The 23429-nt window shown below is 44.7% G+C and overlaps 10 protein-coding genes across 10 annotated transcripts; 6 read left to right on the top strand and 4 right to left on the bottom strand.

Annotated features, from left to right (window-relative positions):
* Positions 1 to 130: 130 nt before the first annotated feature.
* On the bottom strand, positions 131 to 3155 carry V1516DRAFT_674600 (uncharacterized protein). Its single transcript, XM_066922118.1, has 3 exons — positions 2767 to 3155; positions 2474 to 2581; positions 131 to 2418 (listed from the first exon to the last, which is right to left on the bottom strand). Exons 1-3 carry the CDS (start codon positions 2773 to 2775, stop codon positions 400 to 402), a joined length of 2136 nt encoding a protein of 711 aa, XP_066777199.1. The 5' UTR covers positions 2776 to 3155; the 3' UTR covers positions 131 to 399.
* A 78-nt stretch (positions 3156 to 3233) lies between these two features.
* On the bottom strand, positions 3234 to 5357 carry V1516DRAFT_707284 (SAC3/GANP/Nin1/mts3/eIF-3 p25 family-domain-containing protein). The gene is made up of 5 exons (XM_066924172.1): positions 5207 to 5357; positions 4660 to 5149; positions 4480 to 4612; positions 3797 to 4407; positions 3234 to 3735 (listed from the first exon to the last, which is right to left on the bottom strand). Exons 1-5 carry the CDS (start codon positions 5220 to 5222, stop codon positions 3528 to 3530), a joined length of 1458 nt encoding a protein of 485 aa, XP_066777198.1. The 5' UTR covers positions 5223 to 5357; the 3' UTR covers positions 3234 to 3527.
* Positions 5358 to 5518: 161 nt separating this feature from the next.
* Positions 5519 to 6951, top strand: V1516DRAFT_674594 (chromosome segregation protein Csm1/Pcs1-domain-containing protein). The gene is made up of 2 exons (XM_066922117.1): positions 5519 to 5901; positions 5951 to 6951. The coding sequence occupies exons 1-2, from the start codon at positions 5583 to 5585 to the stop codon at positions 6853 to 6855; spliced, it is 1224 nt and encodes a 407-aa protein (XP_066777197.1). The 5' UTR covers positions 5519 to 5582; the 3' UTR covers positions 6856 to 6951.
* Positions 6952 to 6983: 32 nt separating this feature from the next.
* On the bottom strand, positions 6984 to 7889 carry V1516DRAFT_624357 (uncharacterized protein; the record flags this gene model as incomplete). The annotated part of the gene is made up of 1 exon (XM_066919658.1): positions 6984 to 7889. One exon carries the CDS (start codon positions 7887 to 7889, stop codon positions 6984 to 6986), a length of 906 nt encoding a protein of 301 aa, XP_066777196.1.
* A 691-nt stretch (positions 7890 to 8580) lies between these two features.
* Positions 8581 to 9743, top strand: V1516DRAFT_650680 (TIM21-domain-containing protein). The gene is made up of 3 exons (XM_066920249.1): positions 8581 to 9112; positions 9160 to 9493; positions 9547 to 9743. The coding sequence occupies exons 1-3, from the start codon at positions 8690 to 8692 to the stop codon at positions 9657 to 9659; spliced, it is 870 nt and encodes a 289-aa protein (XP_066777195.1). The 5' UTR covers positions 8581 to 8689; the 3' UTR covers positions 9660 to 9743.
* A 343-nt stretch (positions 9744 to 10086) lies between these two features.
* V1516DRAFT_664121 (uncharacterized protein) lies at positions 10087 to 11025 on the top strand (the record flags this gene model as incomplete). The annotated part of the gene is made up of 2 exons (XM_066920563.1): positions 10087 to 10166; positions 10227 to 11025. 2 exons carry the CDS (start codon positions 10087 to 10089, stop codon positions 11023 to 11025), a joined length of 879 nt encoding a protein of 292 aa, XP_066777194.1.
* A 39-nt stretch (positions 11026 to 11064) lies between these two features.
* On the bottom strand, positions 11065 to 12535 carry V1516DRAFT_674586 (uncharacterized protein). Its single transcript, XM_066922116.1, has 2 exons — positions 12267 to 12535; positions 11065 to 12212 (listed from the first exon to the last, which is right to left on the bottom strand). The coding sequence occupies exons 1-2, from the start codon at positions 12375 to 12377 to the stop codon at positions 11175 to 11177; spliced, it is 1149 nt and encodes a 382-aa protein (XP_066777193.1). The 5' UTR covers positions 12378 to 12535; the 3' UTR covers positions 11065 to 11174.
* Positions 12536 to 14376: 1841 nt separating this feature from the next.
* Positions 14377 to 15119, top strand: V1516DRAFT_612203 (Rho GTPase activation protein; the record flags this gene model as incomplete). The annotated part of the gene is made up of 2 exons (XM_066919305.1): positions 14377 to 14518; positions 14584 to 15119. Coding segments are annotated over 2 exons (678 nt in total), but the record flags the coding sequence as incomplete, so codon positions are not given.
* Positions 15120 to 18113: 2994 nt separating this feature from the next.
* On the top strand, positions 18114 to 19076 carry V1516DRAFT_623579 (uncharacterized protein; the record flags this gene model as incomplete). Its single annotated transcript, XM_066919628.1, has 1 exon — positions 18114 to 19076. The coding sequence occupies one exon, from the start codon at positions 18114 to 18116 to the stop codon at positions 19074 to 19076; it is 963 nt and encodes a 320-aa protein (XP_066777191.1).
* Positions 19077 to 19820: 744 nt separating this feature from the next.
* V1516DRAFT_711826 (chitin synthase-domain-containing protein) lies at positions 19821 to 23406 on the top strand. Its single transcript, XM_066924273.1, has 3 exons — positions 19821 to 20071; positions 20122 to 23058; positions 23115 to 23406. Exons 1-3 carry the CDS (start codon positions 19924 to 19926, stop codon positions 23273 to 23275), a joined length of 3246 nt encoding a protein of 1081 aa, XP_066777190.1. The 5' UTR covers positions 19821 to 19923; the 3' UTR covers positions 23276 to 23406.
* Positions 23407 to 23429: the final 23 nt, after the last annotated feature.

Below are 23429 nucleotides of genomic sequence, written 5' to 3'. Positions count from 1 at the left end.
TAAAGCACAGTAAGTAAGGCCTTGCGAGAGTGAACGGCGCTGCGCCGGATATTACATCACAGCCACTCTCCTGCACCGCCCCAGCACTGCCATTGCACGTGCGGAAGTTTTTATGTAAATAATTCCTCGCTTAGTGATACATATCCAAATCCAATTTCTTTACTACGTTTACAAAATATACATTGCTCAAAGTCACTCTCATACTCCAACTAAGAAATTCAACAATATCAAATTACAATCAATCCAATACATAACTGCAGGTTCTTCAATAAATCGCACTGCTTCTTCATATGACTCTCATTACGCATCATATCATACACTTCGTTGCGTCATCTATCATATACATACATGCATATATAATCCACGTCACCTTGTTCCAATAGTAACATCATATTGAAATTACTGCGCATAAAGTACCAACTTCGTACCATTTCCGACTGCATTGGCGAACTCCTCGTCATTTGTCAGTTCACAGTGCCGTCCGCTATTCTCATCCTGGTAATAAAACAAGAGGTTCGACGAGCCCAGACGTTCTTGCAGCTTGTTTTCAAGCTGGTCGTACGTAATGTCTGAGGGTACTCGCATCGCAATCAAATCCTCTTGATAAAATACTTTAATCTTTAAAAATCCGGCCCATGACTTCGACATTTGCTTAGTCGTAGACATGGTAGGCGTAGTCATCGCTCCGCCTCCTTCGACGGGAGCACCCGGCTCCGGTCTCCAGTCAACCTCCGCTCCATCGCGACTACTTGAAGCACTGTGTCCTTCTTGAGTTCTAGCTCCGCTTGAACTACTAGCTGATGACAACGACGCTCCCCTGGACCGATAATCAGCAGTCGCAACCACCCCTGTCACCAGTCCGGGTGATCGTTCTGCTGATCCCGGTCGTAGAGCAGATATAGAGACTCCGCTAGTATTTCCCTCCACAGTAGAGCCATCACCCGAAACATTCTCACCTCCATCTGTTTGTTGATCTTGCCACGGCAACCGGGTCTCGGGCTGCGTCGACTCCACGTCACCTTCTCGAAGAGCGAACAAACCTTTCACAAGAGCGCTCTGTGAAATATATGCAGGCAATGCAATCAGCTTCCGAACATACTCATCTAAATTCACTCGTCTTTGACTAGAAATCGAATCATTTACGTAAGTCACTGGACCAGGAATAAACGGTAATATCCGCGGCCGTCCTGTCCGTCCCGCTTCATCTTGGAACTGATCTAGCAATTTGATTTGAAAATCGTAAAAATCCTGGTAATATCGGCAGAGACTGCGAACAGTTCCATCTTCCATTGCAGCAATTAATAAGTACCAGTATCTGCCGCTATCAAAATTAAACCGATCGACTCTAGCGGCAACAACATTCGACTCATAAGCTGAAGATGATGTCGTTTGCAGTAATTGTTGTGATTGCAATGACAACTGCGATTGTTGTTGTTGTTGTTGTTGTTGTTGTAAAAGTGGCTGCTGCAGTTGTTGTTGCTGTTGAGAATTGAGAATTGACTGCTGCTGTATTTGTTGTTGTGGCTGTTGCATTTGCTGTTGCTGCTGTGATTGCTGCTGCTCAATAACGGCAGGTGTTCGAGACTCACCATATCCACCGATCTCATTGACGGATGAATCTGAATAGATTTGATTGTAGGTCGATGGCTGATAGGTCTGGCTGGGCTGTCGCTGATGAGTCGAAGATATTTCGCCTGTATATGTCGAAGAGGATGATGGCCCTCCAATATTCATCTGCTGAAACTGACTATAGGGCACGGTCAAGTCATCTTCAAATTTTCCCAATGGAATTGTACTCGCTTTGTATTCAGCCATTCGCTTCTTCCATTCTTCAACTTTAGGAACGCCAGCTCGCGAAATCGCTTCCTGCACGTTCTCGATCCGCCGGTTTGTAGCCATATCACGCAGTTCTACAAAAGATATCGGTATTAACCCGGGTCCACCAAGTCTTCCGATAGGCTTTGCAACAAACCATTCATGATTTGATTGAGCAACCACGATAACCGCGTCGCCTTCTGCCGCTTGAAGCTCGTCTGGCCGTTCGGCGTCAAACTTGTATAAAACAACTCCATAAAGAGGTTGATATGGACGCCTACCAGAGGAAGTAGAAGACGAAGAAGACACGAGATCGGACGATCGCCGCTCACCAGACGACATAACTGGCAGTGATACCTCTGAAACTCCCGAAGTTGTCTTCCCACTACGGGTTCCACCACTGCTTCCATCCACACTTTCGCGTCCGTTTCGACCTAAAACTTCGAAATAAGACGAGGGAACGATTCCTTGTACATCTGCAGCCGGATTTGAAGCTTCATACCAATCATTATCGACATCACTTATTACGTGGAAAAAGTCACCCTTATAAAACGAAAGCTCACCAGGCGCAACCGCTTGGTAATCATACAAAGCACGGATAACCTAAGACATTAGAACCTCCACTCTGAAACACGAATACAACTAGAAAAAATCTCACCTTTTTGGGGGGCGCAATAACTAATGGTTTGGAAGACGAGAGAGATTGCCGCGAAGACGTAGTTGACGACGATGCAACTCTCTCGCCCTTGAGAGACCGTCGCAAACCCTAAGAAAAACAGGTTAGCGAAAAAAAAAACTTTCCAATTAATGCTGATCTTGGACATTTTCCAGGACTCGCTGGCGTTCCTTTGTTCACTGCCTTTGTGGAGACATTGCGGCACCGAAGGAGACGAGTCCCGATCATGAAACCCCACAGGCGGAGCAAGCATCAGCACCGATGACAAAACACACCTTGATCATTAACTATGTCGGATGCTAGACAATTCGAACCGACTCACGAACCGTTGATCGATTAATTCAGCCGGATAATAAAGAAAAATGGAAAAATTAAAAAAAGTCCGACTGGAAATATTTAGTGGTGAAGACTTCTCAAACGTTGGAGCAAAATTCGTGCACCGAACTGCGTCAAAATGGGGCCGAAGTGGACAAAAAAGACTGACAAAGGCAATTTTGGATGCAAAATATGAATACTTGTTTAAAATCAAATCAAATCAGTCAGATTGTAGTGCAAAGTCTGTGTAGAAACTTCAACCATTCAAAAAACCAATGCAATTTGCTATCTTTTCTTGGTCGTCCACTGACGATTTACCCTCCTTGACAGAGGTTAGAGCCCGCCAAAACCACCCCCTTTCCAGCCTGGTTTAGGCCGGCCATTAGGCGCTGGAACGCCCTGTTCTGATTACAGTTGGATAGAATTAGGGTCATTAAGTGTCAATTTACTGCAATTAATACTCTATTAAAGTACGTCTGTATCTCAAACCCTGATTTAACGAGGTAAATCCTGCAAGTCATTGTTGGAATTACGTCGGCTCATCAGGTTTCCTGTCGATGTCATGTCGACTGCACAGTCTGATTGCTGTCATTCAGGCATTAGACAGCATCATTGATTCTACTTTTGTCGCTATCAGCTGTCGCTCTGCGGCCGTCCATTTGCCGTCGTCCAGTAATGTGTAAAATTTACTAAACTTAGTAATTCTCTGCCTTCGGTCACGCTAAATCTGTCCTTTGATGTCAATTTTCTTATACGCACTCATCCGCACGAACTGCACAGTTGGATATGCATCTTTGGTATTTAATCGTCGTGTCTGCTCGTCGTAATACTGTAGAAGCTTGTTTCGCACTAGAAACTCGATGGCTGCTTCTTCGGTTTCAAACACCAATTCTGTTATGACATAATTCAGACCTATCGAAGGTCGAAACCTGTTTTTGTAAGACTGAATTCGTAATATGCTTCTATGGTTGCGTTCACAACTAAACTCACGCTTTACAAATGATTTCCAAAGCCATTAATCGTTCTCGGCCAATGAAAGAATCCATCACATATCCTCCCATATTGGGTGCAGTTAAATATAATTTCATAAATGTGTGGTAATCTCGTTCCATCAGCGCCTGCTGGACTGCTAGAGCATGAGTTACCGCAGGGTCAGCCTTCTCTGAGTCGGTTAGTTCAATTAGTACATCATTCAAATCACTTCTATTTCTAGTGTGAAGTAAATATAATATTCTGTACGCCAAAAATTCCACAGGATGACCGGGAATGCCCATGCTATAGAGCGCTCGCAGTTGAGTCTGGCATTGATTGTATTCCCCCAAATCACTTCGTTCAAGAGCTATTCTAGCATGTATTTCGTACACATTTACAGTAAACTCGTTCCGAATATGTTGCACGGTCAAATCCTGCCGCATAGATTTAAATTGATCACAAATGTATGCATAATTTTGTTCTTGGCTCCATTTATGCTTCAATAATTCTAGTGTTTGATGAAGTATGTATAGAGGTCTTACAGTCTCAGGATCAGGCGCAGACGTTAACCGGAGATATCTCTTTTCCAGCGTTTGAGATCGACCAACAAATTCTTCTGGCTCCGCATCCTGGAGGCATCAATATTAGCAGTTTCGATTACGGAATTGAGCCATCAAATCATTTGGCTTTATGAAACTCACTTGGATATACAATAATTCTGACGGTGGAGAGTAAGAATTTCTGTTGGGCGTCACTGATTGTCGTTCAAACCTCTGTGCGCGTTTCGCTTTCCTTTCAACATCCTGGGTGAGTCTTTCATCGGAAGAATTTTGTCTTTCATGATTAGTGAAATGATAATCAAGTCAAAATCAAACCCTTACTTTGTTTTCTTCTTTTTCGGCAAGACAATTGGTTCGATAGATTTATTTTCTTCCAGCTCCTTTGGTAATTGGTCCCATCGGCCTATTCTTTTCGACCGAGTAGAATTGGATATATCCTGCCTGTTAGTCATATCAATTTCCTGACTGTCCGATTCTGCATTATTCTTCATATCGCTATTTTTTATTGTACGTGACTTTTCAAACTCCTTGTCCTGACCTGGTATATTTATTGGCAGCGGATGATTATCCCAATCGGTGGACCATAAGGAGTCAGATTGCATAGCCTCAGTGATCAGATCTTTCAAATTCTTTTCTAAAACTCCTCGCTGCGAGGGATCTATTAAAGTAAAGCATCGTCCGACAAAGTTCTTTAACGAATCGGGCCATTGAGTTGGAGCAGGAGAGGAAGCAGTCGACGACTTCTCATCCACGCTTCCGGTTTTCTTGTTCAAAGATTTACTAATTTTGACTTTTCCAAATGCTGTTTTGCCTATTTAGATTGCTCATTAGTTTTGCAAGACCACGGATTTCTGGATATCGATACAACCTTTCGAGCTCGACATCCTTCTCACCCTCAGTGTTTGGTAGGGCTTTCTGGCTTCCACTAAATGAAGAAATGAAATTCAGTTAATTTCGGCCAGAGAAATTTAGAGCTCCATCGAATTAACAATTTCTAATTCCAAAAGTGTAGTTCAAAGCTAAAATATTCTTGTTAACTAAGACCTTTCTAAGTCACGATACTACTTACTACTGATAATTTGAAAGCCTAACCCTAACGGTTCGTTGTCCCAACGACAGCGGAGCTAGAGGACGTAAACAAAGGAACTCGCGCCGTAAACTAAACAACAAACGCGTTAGTATTTCAACATTACCTTTGTTAACCATCAGCTTGAATTGGGGACTGAAAAATATTACAGAACTTCATGCCTCGAAAAAAGTTAGCGGATCAGGTGACAGAATCACAGGTCAAAAAGGGTCGGCCAACCACGGTTAAGGATTCGTTATCCACAATATCTACACTAATAACGGACTCGGATCCATCTAGTGATGAAGAAAGCTATGTTCTGCACGATTTTCAAAGCTCAAAGACCAAAAAAAGGCCTGACCGTACAAGAGAGCAAGGATCTTCTGCGGTGAAGAAACCAAAACTTGGTCCGACACCGATCAGGAGGCTGGAGGCTGGAGACGAAATTAGGGCATCTCCTAAATCCTCAAAGGCCGCAGGAAAGGAGAACATACAAGGTAGTGTTATACTCTTGCAGACATTCGCATTCTGTATTAACTTTGTCAGCTTCTATTTTACGAAAGAAAATTACGCCGATCGTGCGTTCTGCAATGACTCCAACAGTCGCTCAAAGCCGGGTGCTATCTTCTTCAATCAAAGCAAACCGGTCAACTCAGAAAGATAAAAATAAAATATCGAATAAGATTTCGGATAAAAGATCGATTTCAGAAGATTTCTATGGGGTTAATGATTTAGGTGTCATTACAGAAGAAGACGAGGAAGTCTCGCAAGACTATAATCATCTCAAGTTGCAATATACCGCTCTCAGGACCAGACTAGCTAGATTAATTACTCTGAAGCAGACCGATGCGGAACATATTTTAGAGCTTTATAAGGAATCCTCTGAACGACGATTCTCAGCTGCTGAAGAGCTGATTGCAACTTTGAAAAAGTCAAATAGCGATCAAAGTCAAAAAATTAGTCGTCTAGAAGAGAGATTAGAAGAGGCCTTGGCAGCAGCAGATGAAGTGCAGAGACTTGATTTGGAGGTAGAAAAACTGAGTCAGGAAAATAAAATGCTCAAATCCAAGTTTCTTTCAACGTCGACCACAACCACGACTCAAAGTTCAACAGCACTTGATCAGCTCAAGGACGACATGGTCTCAGATTTGACTGGTCTATTAATACGAGATATACGAAAGGAAGGCAGCAACGTTGTTTTTGACTGTCTGCAAACTGGCCGTAACGGTGGGTTTCACTATAAACTTGTCGTACCCGACATTGAAGATTCACGCACTTGTCGATATGACGAAGATTCGGAAATCACTTTGATACCTATGTTAGACGAAAAGCGCGACGAGCTGCTGATCTCGCTGCTGCCCGACTATTTGACCGAATCGTTGACATTTAAGCGAAGTGCAACCGCACAATGTTTTTTGAAAGTTTCTCAAGCTTTACAGCGAAATGGTTGACACGCTTTGATGTACTATATTCCTTGGTTAATGATATTAATTACTGACAAATAAGTAAATCATGCATTGGACAATATAATATCATACACAGGAGGCTATTCAAAGCTACACAATATCCCGTAACACAACTAATCACGCTTCGAGCCAGAAAATGCTCCATTACCCATGAAGATGCTGAAATCCGGCGCTCCGCTAACCGATAAGGAATGTTTCAAGGCTGATCGCGACCGCACACGTTTAGGGAAAACAATAGCAAGGAAGTAGAACGCGGCAATCAAAAACGCGACGCCGGCAGAACACAAACAGTAGAAAAATGTTGAAAACGAGGCGACCCGTCGATCGCTATGCTTTGGCGAACGAGTAACATCAAACCAACGAGATGTGAATTCGAATGTGACCTCATCGCCAATTATTATCCGAGAAGTATTTTCTGGGTGGACGGGATACGCGACTGCAGAGGTGATATTAACACCTCCGTGAGCAGTTTCAGCGTATTCGAAAATCGCGTTAAATTTCGTTGCAATATCAAGATGCGAATTTTCAAGTCTTCCCTGCATGGAGAATATCAATGGCGCGTATATTCCCTCGCTTTGTGACCGTGCAGGGACTTGACAGCTCAAAGGAGCATCTTGGTGAATATAGAGCTGTAGAAGGTGATAAGTCTCGTCCGGCACAAAAAATGTGCACTGGAAAGGCTTATCGTGGTCGACGTTATACCGGAACGACAGTGGCTTTCCGGTCTCTCTACATATTGGAAATGACTGATAGACCAGCCGGCCGGTCTCTTCGTCAGTTATATGTTCGCCATGCTCGATATCTCGTTTCATGCATTCGACTGATATCAATTCTCCCTGCTTAGAATATCCTTTGCCGGCAATAATATTAATAGGCTGCGCAGTCTTTGGGCTCACAGGAACCTCGATTGTTTTCTCAATCACAACTTCTTTTGTGACCGCGATACGTTTCGTTTGGACTTCCTCGTTGGATCCGTCAGTTTTAGGTGTGGATGCTGCTGGTTCCTTTGATGGAGGCATGGCTGCTGCAACAGGGGGAACAAAAGCAGCAAGTGTATCTGGAGATTCCGTTCTGGATTCTAGTCGCAACTCTTTTTGGCCTATATTCTCAGTCTGTAAATTTGCAGTTGCTTCTTGTTCCGTTTCCTCGGTCTCCTCTGCCTCCTTCGCCTGCACCGACTCGCCCTCATCAGCAGAAGGCACAATCTCAGCAGCTCGATTGTGATCACCTCCGGATAAAGCAGCGCCAACACTTTCGACATCAGTTAAGGAATCGTCACTTCTGCCATCTGTTGTCCCTAGACCGTCCGCTGGTTGAGTTAAAATCCCATTGTCAGGGTTTGAACGGTCGCTATTCGAATCCGCACCTGCTCGTAGCGTAGGAGTCGTGGCAGCGGTTGGGCTTCCAGATGTTGATGATATAGCTTGATCAGCAGCTGATTGCCCTGCAAAGATAGCCACGGCTGAAAAAGGGCCAATTGAGCTAGATCTGCGATTTCTGGAAAGTTGTGATTGGAATAGCTGTGCAGCCAGGAACAGCACGACCAGGAACTTGAATAGCATTTCGCCTAATTTCCTCAAATGTATAACCGATGCAAAAACCACTAGTCTTCTTGACGCGGTTCATTCAGGTGGAGTTCACGTTGTACAATTAATCGCCCATATTCTGCGAAAGTAGACAGTTTATATCGCGGCCAGCTTTTCTCGATGGGTATATTAGTCTGCCGAAAACTCTTCCCAAGCCTGATTTCTTAGGCTTTAGAAATTACCGCAGTTTGAACGATTCTGGCGCCAGCAATTGTATTTTTGCAAAGATTAAAATGACTTATCGACTATGTACAAAAACATTCTTTTCCGGCAATAGTCATACCGATGTCGTTTTGCTTCGTAAAATCTGTCGGACGATGATTGAACAGCCAACAACAACGCGGAAATTGACAACGATAGCATTGAGAGATCAGCGCTCTCGATCTTCTTTTTTACGTATGAAAATTTCAAACAACAGTAATCAATTTATCCAAAATGCTGCATTCAATTCGTTCAACTTTGGCAGAACTTGGGTTGGCGTGAGACCTGGCTCTGTGGGCAGGGACTATGCTACATATACTGAGACTGGACATTCAGGTAAACGGAAGTCCACGGAATCCAATATTTCGTTTATTCAGAAGCTAGCTCAGTTTACTGCGCGGTCAGCTTCTTATTTATTTTATTCGAGCATTGTGATTGTTGGTTTGGGGTTCACGGTTAGTTTTTCATTTGCAGGTTGCTAAGGTAGAATTTAACTGTTCAGGGACTGGCTGTATACTATTTTGTCACGACGGCTATACTTCCGACAGGTGATGTCCAACTACAGAACCGAGCCGAAAGATTGATTTCAGAACATCCGGAATGTATCCAGGTCCTAGGTGACAAACTGTCTTTCTACGGGGAATCGTCAAATCGATGGGCTAGAAACCGTCCGGCCAGCATTACTCGTGGAATCGACCAGCACAATGTTGAACATACCTGGATGCGATTTTTTGTTATGGGAGATAAAAACATTGAGGGTACTGTGATAGCCGAGCTTTTAAAATCAAAAGATGGACCACATTTTGATTTTCGATATTTGACGGTAACTGTCGGCGGTAAGTTTGATTAGGTAGTTCTAAGCTGGTGGCCTGCATACTGATTTTTCCAGAAAAACGGATTGCGGTGATTGAAGATCCAAAGTTTCTTAAACGAAAGAGTTCTAGCGGTGGCCATACGATTGAATTTATGGGTCTACAGATCTGGCCTATTGGTGGCAAATAAACGCTGAACGGGTACGCACTGTATCTGGAGGAGCATGTCTGACTATGAATATGTCGTAATAGCGTTTTACCTTGAATAAATGAAATTTATCTCTTCTCTGTATTAGGACCAGATCAATAGATCTGGCGTAACATGTCGGAGAACCTCTGGAAGCGACGAGAATGTTCGAATGCTGACAAATTGAAGTAAAAGCGAAGACATTTACAGAAATCATATTTGATGACAATACTTGCTTATATTGAGTTATTATCCGATATTTTACTCTTCTTGTTGTCAGATATTATGTAATTTAATTCTGTAGAATCCGGGGCAAGTTTGTGGCAATGAGACTACTAATATCCCAGCTGGCCACCCACAGTCAACATCAAGAGGATTTTCTTCATAGACTTTGAACATTTTCTGGAGAGGCTGTAGCTTATATTCAAATATGGCTGCTGCAAAAGATGGTTTACTTCAAGTTGGCGAGCATTGCCAGTATTTTGCCTGCCATCGACTGGATTTCTTACCGTACGTGCTGAATCCGATGTTATTAACTGCTAGCTGACTGACTACTGACCGACTGAATAGATTCCAATGCCCTGAATGCAGATCTACATTCTGCGTCGATCATCGGCGACCAGAGTTACACGAATGCACAGCAGTGAAATCTGTTAATCTTGCCGTTACATCTGCCAGTACAGTTACTGGTAGCGATCGAAGACTAGGTAGTGCCGAACGACCAGAGAAATGTTACTTGAAAGATTGCTCGACTACGATAAATACGACACTAAGTCCAGCGACTAAGTGTCCAGTCTGCAGAAATAATACTTGTTTGAGGCATCGAATTCAGCATGACTGTCCTGGCGCGCCGGCGGTCAAGGAAAAAGTCGGTCCTCTCTCCAAGCTGACAGAGTGGAAGCAGAAGCAACAACAACAACAACAACAACAGCAGCAGCAGCAAAATTTCACGACCGAGAAAATGGTGAATGTATTATCACTATTCAAATCGAAGACTGCATCAACTTCCTCATCTATTGTCGCGCGATCAAAAGCTGTTGCGTCGCTTCGCGCTTCTGCAAAAGGCGATTCCAACATTCCAGTCGACAAACGAGTATATGTATTTGTTGAATCTCAACTTGCCCCGAACCGAATGTCGAAAGCAGAAATGTATTTTGGAAGAGAGTATTCAGTCGGTAAAATACTTGACAAGGCTGCTCAACGACTTCAAATTCCGAATTTGAATAACACGAAGAATGAGGATAAAGACCGGCTTCGTGTTTTCCATGTTGAGTCTGGACAGGTTTTGGATTTTTCGACTAAACTTGCTTTGACGAAGGTCAAAGATGGTGACACCTTGGCTTTAATTAAGGGCCTTGCTATATCATGATTAAGAATTCTAGATCAATGTTGGGTACACGCTATCGAATATTGTAATAGGTAATATCATTACTGTCATAATATGTTCTACAGGGTATTTAATGTACAAACCATCCCAATCGAAGCGCACCAAATCATGCTACCAAAATCCAAAAAAATTTAGAGAGCGATTTCCTGCCGCACATATGCATTGACGTCTACAGCATTAACATTAATATCAACGCCGGCGCCAGGGATTCGATTTTGCCACAAACTATCAGCTTGATAGCTACTACTTGTAGAGTTATCGTCATAAGAGCTACTACTACTTGCGTAATACATCTCTTCATCTTCCACCGGATCAGCGAATCGTCGTAGGTACTCCCGTATCGATTCATCCGATTCATCAAATAGCATGGCTGAGTGTTCCACATAAGAGTCATAAGATATATAAGACCTTATTTGCTCAATATCGAGTTGTGTAAAAATATCGCAAAACTCTACATTGATTCGGACGGGAGCCTTGGCGATTTCGACGCCGAACATGTCTTGCCTATGTCGAAGCCAGTCCTTTATGATAGCTGGTTCTAATAAGGATGTGTTTGGAAGGCTTAGCTGCGATAAATTAGGAAGTCCATGCAAAACAGAAGGCAGCGCATCTGTGTCAAGAAATAAATTATGACCAATTGCAAGGCAGCTCAGATTGGGGAACATGACAGGGATTTGCTCAAGCAAGTCAAATCTGCGCGGTAATGAAAAAGTAAGGTCAATGGATTTCATGCTCCGACAGGGCGTCACGTTAATCGAAATAGAATGGAAATGCGAACCGTGCAGTGAAAATGAATGTATGTTGGGAGACTCAAGAACGACCTTGAACGCAGATTCAATACAAATCGAGTCTGCATTCGACTTGTAAAACTCCAGAGACAATGACTCTAGCGGGAAACCTACTGGATCATCAAGAAATTTATTGCTCGGACACAATGCTTTCAAGATGAATGCTATGTCGTCATTTATCAGATATGTGGGATACCGTATAACTAATTCCTTTGCGAATCGAGTCAAGCCTGTCAAGAACGATCCTGGCGCAAGAGACAGCAAAGGCGGCCATTTCGATGGACAGGAACGTACGGCGTGACCGACGTGACTGATAACTCGCGCGTATGAGGAAATGTCCACGCTTTGCCATAACTTCCGAGAAAATGCCACTGCTCGCCACTGCAAAGTTAGAAAAGTTCGAGATCTTTAGCCTACGACTAATATTATGCTCACAGTTGAGGACACTTCTGCACATGAAGCCAAAGAACACAGATCTAGGTGGGAAAACACTTCGAGCAGAACGATTGACGGTAATGAAGCTGCGGCAGAGCAGACTTTAGCCATTATGATCTCTATATTAATACACCAACAGCCAGTGAATTAATCCAAAATTGATTTCTGGACGCGACTTTTGCTTGCAAAAGAACTTCACGCGCTGCAGGTCTGTTTACATTCTCTCGGCAGGTCAACCGACGCTCGACGTCGTCGTCACTGTTGCTGCTGGGAGCATAGGGTACGGACTATCCGAACGAGGTAGTCGGGCACCAGCTCAGATGGGCCGTGTTGGACTCTCCAAATACGCGAGCTGGTGGAGATTAACTTAGATTCTACGATTGGTAAGGTTCATGACATTGCTGAGCTTATGTCCTTATGTGCGCTGGTCTTGAAAAGGAGAAGCTCGACGAGCTAGGGGACCGTCAAAAAATTGTTCGCTGAGAAGAGACAGCATAGTCGTACCAGTGATAGACGTCTGGAATAGGAGAACCAAAACAAGAACCAGAATTGAGAAAGCCAATTTGACTAGAATCCGTGAATTCTCTCGCAACTCTTTGTCTATAAATTTACAGTATATGAAGTCGAAATTGACGGTCGCTTGCTGCTTGTTATTTAGATTGGAAGGAAAATAGTGTGGTCTGCTGGCTTGAGTTTGCTCCACAAGAAACTGAAAGCTGCCTTAATCAATATTGAATATAATTTATGGTTATCTATATATAGTTGATAAACAACGAGCAAAAGTAATTCAACATAATATTTGAGCCCATAGTAGATTTCGTAAATATTCGTAACTTTAGTACACTAGTAACTGAGTGTACTCCATATAAACAGCAGTACATGCCACACAACATCGCCGCACTGAGCCGCTTCCGCATTAGGTAGGCGCTTTGTCCCATTCGTAACATTACTAAGGGGAAGAAACCAGCCAGAACGGAGCAAGCAGATTGAGACCATCGTCAATCGATCCAGCTCTTCAACCATCGTCTCCAGGCGCTGCACTCTCTCTGACTCCCTGTTCGCATTCCTGTTTCTACGCTCCGAAATAATTTTTTCATCTTTTTGTTGCTCCAATTTGTTCCTAGTCGTGCTATTTATCTGCTCCTATTCAGGCGACCTGCTCTTTGGCCCAGTAGATCGTGGCCGCTCTTGAACCACTTCACTTTGGTCACGCTGTCACAGCTTCTCGCCTGTCCTGCGTTCATTTTTCTCTTCCTATTCGGGGGGGAGGGGGATTTGTCCATTGTGATTTATTCCCCGTTCTTTTTCTCACTAATTTTTTTGTAAGCTTCCCTGTTTTGCTCTGTCCTTCTCGCTCTTTGGAATTGTTTTTGGACCTGTTGTCGATCTGTGTTATGTTGATATCTTGTATCGGTGTCTACTACGTATTCTGTCTCTCAATTCTTCGACATTTGTCTCTCGTACACTACCTCGCACAGTCACCACGCCCCACCAGGCGTGTGCCGTACGCTTTTGGTAGACATTCATGATTGCACACTTTGATTTTCAGCTCATGCTTCCTTTTTTTCAACCTCATCTTTCGCAGCACTTGTCCTTATTTTACGTCATCATCCAGATCTCCGGCATCAACCTATCATCATTCCTCTGATTGATCTCTAACTCAATGCCAGTGCACCTTTTCTCTCGCTCATCTCTCTCCTCCCAATCAACCGCCTCACTATTCTCCCCCTCCTCTTCATCCTTCAATCAGCACTCTATATCTTCTTCCTCTTCAGGCCACTCTTCCAATCCTTTTCACAATTACAACGCATTAGACCAAACCGCACTTCTCAGCGCGAAGGCGCGCCCTTTTTCATTTTCCTCTCCAGCAATGGCCGACCCAGGAGAGCGTTCCTCTAGATATTCTCTCGACGGTCCTGATTCTCTCCGTCCTCCCTCGTCCGCCGCTTCGCCCTCACCGGGACCTTCTCGCCAGCACTGGTGGGCAAAATTACGACCTCGAACACAGCGATCCCCTCAACCAGTCTCGGCGAATTCTTTAGCTCCTGCCACGAGTAATACCAATAGCGAAACTTCAGGTCATGCTCCTTCGCGTCCTTTGGAGGATCCCTTCGATCCACTCATATTCGGCCAGCCTCTCGAGGTCTCTCTACAGCATGCAAGCGCTATCGTCACCAGCCCATACGAGAAAATAAATTTCGGCCCTCTTCCTATGGTTGTTGCCGTTAGTGGCACTTATCTTCTGGAAAATGGTAAGATATTTCCTGCTAATTGGAAGGTTTATTTTCTTTCTCGAATTATTCTAATTTATCTTTAGCGCTTCAAGTCCAAGGTATCTTTCGACTGAACGGATCTGCCAAGCGTATTCGAGAACTGCAGCAGATATTTGCTGAGCCTCCTACATTTGGTTCTACCATCACTTGGCAGGGCTACAATGTTCATGATGCAGCTAACCTTCTTCGTCGATACTTGAACAATCTTCCAGAACCCATAGTTCCCTTGAGCGAATACGACAGTTTTCGAGCTCCTTTCGTCGCATTGGAACTGAGTCATCCCAACTCGTCGAGCGGTAAACCGGCCAAATTTTCTTCTGCCCAACGTAGGGAGATTGTTAGCGAACAGCAGAAGTTATTCATGCGTCTTCCTCCGGCGAACCGCCAGCTCTTGCTCTATCTCTTGGACATGCTTGAAATGTTTGCGAAGCACTCCAAGAAGAATTTAATGCCCGTACCCAATCTTGCTTCGTCTTTTCAGCCTTGCATTCTTTCTCATCCTTCGCATGACCAGTCACCTGAAGACTACAAGATTTCTCGAGCGTGCGTTATCTTTTTGATTGAAAACTGCAAGGATTTCAAACATCCTGATGATACTAGTTTTGCTTCACCTAATACGGCTAAAGTCGAGCTGGCTGCAAGCGATAAGGGTAGCTGGCGGACTTCTCTTTCTCGTTCTGGATCAGGATTCGGATCTCTATTTAAGCTTTCGGATGGTAAAGACAAGGAGAAATCTTCCTCACCTACTCCCGAGGAAGCAAGCGAATTTGGCTCGTATTTCAAACGGGCCACCTTGCGACGATACAATACTGTGCCCACCGATCTAACTAAATTAACTTCAGCGTCTCCTAATAAACAGACTGATAACCAACTATTGGACGACTCGCAGAAGTTTACTGCTCAAAGAGCAGCAGCTGCCGCGGCGGCGGCTACAGCCGTGCTCGGTTCCGAGCCACCGCAACCACATACATCGAGAATTGCCAGCTGGTCTGGCCGTTTAGCTTACAGCAGCCATAGCAGTTTTGTAGGGTTGTCTGACTACATGGCGCCATCTCAGCGAGCACCTCTTTCGAAGTCGCAGAAACGACACGATTCAATCAAATCGCAGAAAGCAGGTAAGGCTTCCAAGCAGGCAGGTCTTGAAAAGTCTCCGTCGCAACTTCAAGGAGCCTTGCAACCTACTGCTGTGCGACGTTCTGAAAAGGAGCATTCATCGTCTTCTCGTCTTAGTGACGTTCTCGTCGCTGAGAGCACACCATCTTCTTCACCAGCTGGGCTGAATCGCAATGGACGTTACAGTGGGACCCCTACACCCGTTCATCAGACTGGATCGTCTGCTACCACCCCACTACTTTTATCTGAGGAGTTCGTGACTACATCGGATGATGGTAGTACTCGATCTATTCAGCAAACGCCAGAGCCGTTTAAGCGTATTACACCGTCGATTGAATTAGAAAAGGAATCGGAGAACGTGCTGGAAATTCCTCCACCTGCGCAGTCGATATCAGATCGTCGATCTAGTTACGTTGAAGGAGAAGAAGACGTTCTTGTTGTTAACAAGAGGGCCACTTCCGGTGGAGCTATTAGCGCTGAGGACACTGCAATTGCGCCTGACGAAGTTCTTAATGAGCCACTATCGAAGGCGTCTGAGGTGCAGACACAGACAGGATCATCTGGACGACTGCTGTCACGCAACCTTTCGCGCTCGTTTTCACGTAAGCTCTCCCGATCTGCAGGACAAACGGCTCCTCAGACCAAGGAACAGCAGCCTGAGAACCTATTAGGATCGCGTTTAAATCGACGGACTTCACTTCAAATGCAATCTGGCTCCGTTCGGCGACCTCTGGTGAGACAATTTTCGCTTACTGTTCAGTCAAGTACAGCGAAAACTCCGGAGATGGAAGAAATTTCTCAGTTCTCTCCCGCTGGTGCGCGGCACTCGTTTGATGCAAGGCCATTACAAGCCAAAGGATCGTTCCCCTTCCCAGAGCGGCCAAAGTATTTGAGTTCTAGAAATCAGGTACCCGAAAATTCTACATTAATGGAAAATTCACCGGCCGATAGTGGTCTCCTGTTAGCACCAGGACCTATTGAATTTGATGAAGATATCTTTAGCCGGGGACGTGGCTCTGTGGACGTCGCCCAGGGAACGTCAAAACTGACTACGGAAAAGAAGGACCGCCGTTATAGTTCAGTTGGAAGAGTGTTTTTAGGCTTAGTTGGACGGGGAAATGCAAAACACTCACGCAATGAGTCTGCTGCCAGTGAGATGAGCGGAATGACCCCACCAGTTCTTTCGCAGCCGCAGGTGCTCTCACAGTCGACGCCTGCCCAAATCAAAAAGAGTAATCCAAGCTCTAAACCGGATCAGCAGAATCAGCCCATAGGCTCTGTAGATTTAACAGAGCAACCGGTTAAGAAATCTGCAGGCGTACTGTCACTGCGGCCTGGAGCTGGAGGACCAATCAGCGGAGATCATCTTCGACCGGCAGCGCGCATCGGTGAAGGGAGAACCAGCCGTAGGCCTGTGTCTGAGGTTATCACAGGAGCACCATCAGCAATTGCGGCTGCTGGGGCAGCGTTTAATCAACATCATGAACAACAACTGCAAGGGGAGTTAATGTCTAGTGGACCTCGACGACTTCATCGAAAAGCAGGGCCGACGAAACAGCACAAGCACTCGCAGAGTGCAGTTGAGTCTGGACAAACGAACAGTCGATATACTCGAGACATTGAAGAAAACGTGCGACCAAGCCGGTTGATGCAGCAATTTCACAAGAGTCAAATGCCGGCTAGTAGTAGTCGCTATCGCTGAGAAAGACAACAGCGTGTTTTAATACAGTCGCTCATTACTAAGAAGTTTATTTTTGAACTAATTTGGAGTTTGTTTTGGATGGACATAATTTAATGTATTCATATAATTAATGTAATATTTGTTGTTTTGTGCTGTGTTGACTGCATTGATTTCTATTGAACTACGATAGTGTGATGTAATCGAGTCCATTATGTAAGAACACAATCTTAAATTACTGTTATGATTAGTAATATTTGTATGAGTCAAAGTCTGAGTACGTACACCTTATAACGATCAAATTGATCACATGTGCTATCACATGGCCTGCCACTTTCCCCTTGGGCCCGTAAGAGGACTTCCTAAAGAGGAATAGTATCGACAGTGGCCATCTTCGACTGGATCGAGCACGCAGAATTGCGCCGGCCATTTCCGTTTTAGATTTTCTCTTAATTTTTCTTCGCTTTGTTGTTTCTACCTAACAGTTGTATTGCGTGAATACAATTTTTGATTTACTCGAGTTATATAATCAGTTGAATATATTCGCAAAGCTGACTCAGGAATATAAAGCACAGCGGTATGACGACGGTACTGGAATCGACCATCGCCGATCCGTCAGCGAGATCAGCGCGATCCAGAATTCAGCGGCGAACTGGGCTGCGGTCAAGCTCACCGTTTGTGAAATCGACCGCGAAAGGGCCTACGACGTCGACCTGTGATGTGGATCCTTTGGCGGCGGTTTCTGGCACAAATTTGGGTGCCTTGAGCACGCGAGGAAGAGCCATGGAGGTGGAGACGAAGGGCCTATACGATGATTCAGCGGCGCCTTCTGGAGGAGTAGCGGACGAGAACGAGTCCGAGAACGAGGATCACACTGCGGTTCCTGTAGGTTCTCCAGATTTATATTCTGCATCTGCGCAGTTGAAGTTTTTGTCCCATAATTCGGCGGCGAACGCAGAGCTGTTTTGGCAGATCCATGATGAAGCTCGACGGACATCGTTTTCGTCGGAATCATCCTCCGTCCGGTCGTCCTCTGTAGGACCTGCGAATCCGGCTCTCCAGGCTCCTACGGGGACAGGCTTGGTCTATGTTCATGTGGTTCGACCTACCGATACTCTAATATCTGTCCAGCTGACATATAAGATCGATCCTGTGGTAATTAGACGGTCGAACAGGCTCTGGAGCCATGACACGATCCAGACCCGGGCGTCTGTGCTATTGCCCGTCGAGCACTGCAACATCCCGTTGCAGTGCCATTTGCGTGCGGAAAGGGACTCGAAGTCAGAAGTCAGAGGAGTGCCTAGCAATGCCATGTTGCTAGGCTGGTCGACTGTCGAAGGTGTAGGAAATCATGTCGAAGTGTGTGCAGTGCCATGTAAGCAGCTGGGCTACTTCCCCGCTGCTGGTTCTAAGCGGTCGGCAGTACCGGTTTTGGACTCGTCTATTTCGATTGCTCCACCTCGATCAAGTGTCGACAGTAACTACAGTTTTATGTCGACAGCTACTACGGACTCTACGGCTACCACGAGCAGTCGGACAAGTACAAAGACTCTTGCTGATACTCCAGCCTCCGACTCCAGTGGCGACGAGACTTCACGTTCCTCAGGCACTGGAGGATTTTCATCTTTTGGAAGCGCATTATCAAAATATGTGCGCGGATTGAGCTTGAAGGATAAGACAGCAACAAAACAGCCCCAAAAGACCGGAGAAACTTTCGAGATGATTCCGGATGAAGAAATGTATTAGTACGTGCGGAGCAAATGCGCAACAGCTGTGCGGCGCTTGAGGAGGATTAGATTTTGATTGGGCGGTTTCATTAGTTTGCATTTCATTTTGGCGAATTCTTTTGTGGGTTTTATTGGCTTTTGGTTTTGATTTCCTGTTTTGATTTTTCTCTGTATGCGGTGGATCAATGAAAAACGAGAATCGATTCACACTTTGCTCTATCATCGATCAACGTCATCACATCTGCTGAAATGTTGTCATAGTGTGGACCTGGACTGAGCTCAAAGCTTCGACTCGATTGACGCCTCCTCTAGTCCTTCCCTATTTTGACTGGACGGACGTACTACTGGTTCTAAGTATTGGCTCTTAATGCACAGGCGTTCGGCATTTGACTTTATTTCTGCTATAAATTATGTAATGTGAATACAATACTGTTCACTAACTACTTGGCGAACAGAGAACGGGCGAGACAGGAAATGATTACGTACGCATACTTACGTAATTGTTTACAGTAGAACTGCAAGTTTATTTCTAATATCTTCACATCCGAGTTCAGGACGTCCTTTACATTCGACTTGTTTACCATTAATTTGCTTGCGACGTCGTGATTACGTAATATTTCGTTGTTGTGGAAACAACATGCGGCTCAAATATGTGAGAATGGTCACGTGATTATGTTTATGTTTACACTGTGGTGCGCGTTGTGCGTTCGGGAGTGGTCTGGGATTATGGAAATAGATTTTGCTTCTGCAGTTAATTAGACGGATTGAGACTTGAGCTCCTCGAAAATCCTAGAACATTATTTTGGTATTTTGGTATATTATATATAGTTATCCGTTGATTCTTTCAATACATATCAAATATCAAGATGGCTGATCGTAACTCGGACAGAGACTCTTGGTCGCCTCGAAGACCGCTGGGCAGTCCGTTACGAACAAACTTTGCCAGTCGGTCAGCAGAATCTGGACATTCATCGCCAATTGCGGGCCAAGCTAGTTTATTTCATCCTTCAAATGGTAAGAGCGTTCAGCTGTAGACTTTCCGAAATGTGGGATCTGACTTATAGATGATCCTTCGATTCCCTATTCGCTTCCACCGTCTCCGACTAGGCAGCAGTATTCTGCCAGATCGTCACCCTTGCTGCAACCTCGGACGAGTCAGACAAATTTTCGTGATAATACCGAATCGGACAATATTTTCTTTGGGCAAACATATTCGCCTGTTCGCGATAACCAGTCGGATTATACGACCATCGTCACTCCGTTGCGAGCAGCTCATATTGAGTCTGGGCGCTCACGAAACGAGTCGTCTCCCTATTTGCCTGGCTCCCCTGCAACTAGCTCTTCGAGAGCTCTTCCAATTCCTCCTGCTGCTGTTTTGGGTGGCAATAATGGTTCTCCAGGGTCGAGCAGGCCAGGAAGTCCATTAAGGTCTGGCTCACCACTGCGGCAGTCCGCTATTGCTACTCCTCCTTCATTTCCTAGTCTTGCAGAATTACGTGGCCATCGATCATCTGATGCGGCGATAAATCTGACATCTACTTCTTCCCCAACTGTTCGTCAAGTCACTCTTGATGATGTTGAAAATTCCTCAGATTCGTTCTCTATGCGGTCTGGTAGGTCACTAATCCCTCCCTTCATGCCCCCGCCAGTATCAGCCGGATATTCTCATGTAGAGCCTGAAGAAGTCAGCGACTCTGAGGAAGAACTGACCTCTCATCCCAACAAAAAGTCGATAGCCTCGTTCAGTAGCTCATCAGCATACAGCAAGCTGTCTGAAAGCGAAGATGAAGACGATTTCGAAGATAAAAAAGAATACGAGGACTCGGAAATGGAAAGTCTTCAAAACGTCGATTCAATGGGAAGTCCAGTATTTGAGGACGTTCCTGAAATGGCCCAGCCGCGTCGTCATCGTTCGGTCGCTCGCAAACAAGTCCGACTCGTGAAAGGTAATCTCGTACTTGACTGTCCTGTGCCTACCAAATTGTACAGCTTTCTGCCTCGTCGAGACAATGATGAGTTTACTTACATGCGATATACTGCTGCGACCTGCGATCCTGATGACTTTGTAAACAGTGGGTTCACGCTTCGACCTACCAATAGCGACCGAGAGACAGAGCTGTGCATCTGTATCACGATGTATAACGAGGATGAATATAGTTTCACTCGTACAATGCATGGCGTTATGAAAAATATCGTACATCTTTGTTCTCGTTCTCGAAGCCGAGTATGGGGGAAAGAAGGATGGAAAAAGGTGGTTGTTGTGATTGTTGCAGACGGCCGACGAAAAATTAATCCACGTGTTCTCGATTGCTTGGCCGCTATGGGTATTTTTCAGGACGGCATTGCCAAAAATCTGGTTAATGGCAAAAAAGTGAGCGCGCATTTATACGAGTATACTACCCAGATTTCTTTGGATTCGGATCTCAAGTTCAAAGGAGCCGAGCGTGGACTAGTTCCGGTGCAAGTTCTGTTCTGTTTGAAGGAGGACAACGCAAAGAAGCTGAATTCCCATCGGTGGCTGCTAAATGCCTTTTGCCCCATTCTACAACCCAATGTCTGTGTTTTACTTGATGTCGGAACTAGACCAGGCAACACAGCTCTCTATCATCTCTGGAAAGCGTTTGACCAAGATTCGAATGTCGCGGGCGCATCTGGTGAGGTCCGTGCCATGAAAGGCAAAGGATGGAGAAATCTACTGAATCCGATAGTTGCAGCCCAAAATTTCGAGTATAAGATGTCAAACATATTGGATAAACCAATGGAGAGTGTGTTTGGATATATAACTGTTTTGCCTGGTGCGTTATCTGCATATCGATATATTGCGTTGCTTAATGACAGTTCTGGCAATGGACCTTTAAAACAGTATTTCAAAGGCGAGAACTTAGAGGGTCAGAATACAGATGTGTTCACAGCTAACATGTATCTTGCTGAGGATCGTATTCTTTGCTGGGAATTGATCGCGAAGAAAGGCGAAAAGTGGCTGTTGAAGCATGTGAAAGCATGCACGGGAGATACTGATGTACCCGATGCAGTTGCTGAATTCATCAGTCAGCGGCGTCGCTGGCTGAACGGAGCACTGTTTGCAGCTCTGTATGCCCAGTTGCACTTCCGGCAGGTCTGGCAGACAGAACATTCCATCGTCCGCAAGATCGCGCTTCATATCGAGTTTTTATACCAGTTTGTTAGTTTGCTGTTTACATATTTTTCATTGGCAAATTTTTATTTGACGTTTTATTTCATTGTCGGCAGTTTGGCTGATGACAGCGTTGATCCATTTGGAAACAGTGGTGGATATTATATTTTTGTGATTCTGAAAATTGTGCTTTCGGTGCTGATTGCTGCACAGTTTATCATCAGTTTAGGAAACAGACCACAAGGGGCCAAAACTTTTTTCGTGGGGAGTATGATACTATTTGCCATTATTACAGCGTACTCAACTGGCTGTGGGATTTATTATATTGTTATTGCTGTCCGAGACCGAGATGATGGTCGAACGACGTTTGTCAATATGGTTATATCTCTGATCTCCACCTACGGGTTGTATTGGTTGATGTCATTATTGTATCTTGATCCATGGCATATGATAACAAGCTGTGGCCAGTATTTCCTGCTAATGCCGTCTTATATTTGCACACTTCAGGTATATGCGCTGTGCAATACGCATGATTTGACGTGGGGAACGAAAGGCGATAACGAGGTCAGTAATGATCTTGGAGCAGCTGTGGCGAAGTCAGGGTTTTCGCGAGATATTGTGGAGATAGAAATGCCATCAGAGCAGCTTGATATCGACGCTGGGTATGAAGATGCGTTGGCAAATCTGCGAGAGCGCAAGCAGGTCGAGACGATTAGTAAACCAAACGAGCAGACGCTGAAGGAAGATTATTATCGCAATATTCGGACGAGAGTCGTATTGCTATGGATGATGGCCAATATGGTTCTGGTTTTGGTTGTAACGCAGGCATATGATGTTGTTGATGCCGGTACGAATGGTTATCTTGCATGTAAGTTTTCTGACAACGTAGATTTTACTTTAGATGAAGATTGTTAACAGGTTTAGTTGTGCTATGGTCGGTGCTCGTATTGGCTGTATTCAGAGGACTGGGCTCGTTTGTATATTTGTGCATTAACGTTGTGAAATATCTTGCGGACATGCAGAGTCGGACAAAAGATCAAACGAGAGCGCTGACCAGTCGGTTTAGACGTAAGACAGAATATTAATATATCACATTTATTTAGCTTGCTTTTTGATTTATGTATGATATTTGGATAGATGAAAAAATATGACATAAACACCTCGTATTTGTGCTTTCGAGTAATAACTCGTCTAGTTAATGCATTATATTACACCCAACATGAAAACCAGATCTATAAC

The sequence above is a fragment of the Lipomyces oligophaga genome (assembly GCF_038497815.1).
Source record: "Lipomyces oligophaga strain CBS 7107 unplaced genomic scaffold V1516scaffold_4, whole genome shotgun sequence".
NCBI lineage: Eukaryota > Fungi > Ascomycota > Lipomycetes > Lipomycetales > Lipomycetaceae > Lipomyces > [Lipomyces] oligophaga.
This window is presented reverse-complemented; position numbering and strand designations above follow the sequence as displayed.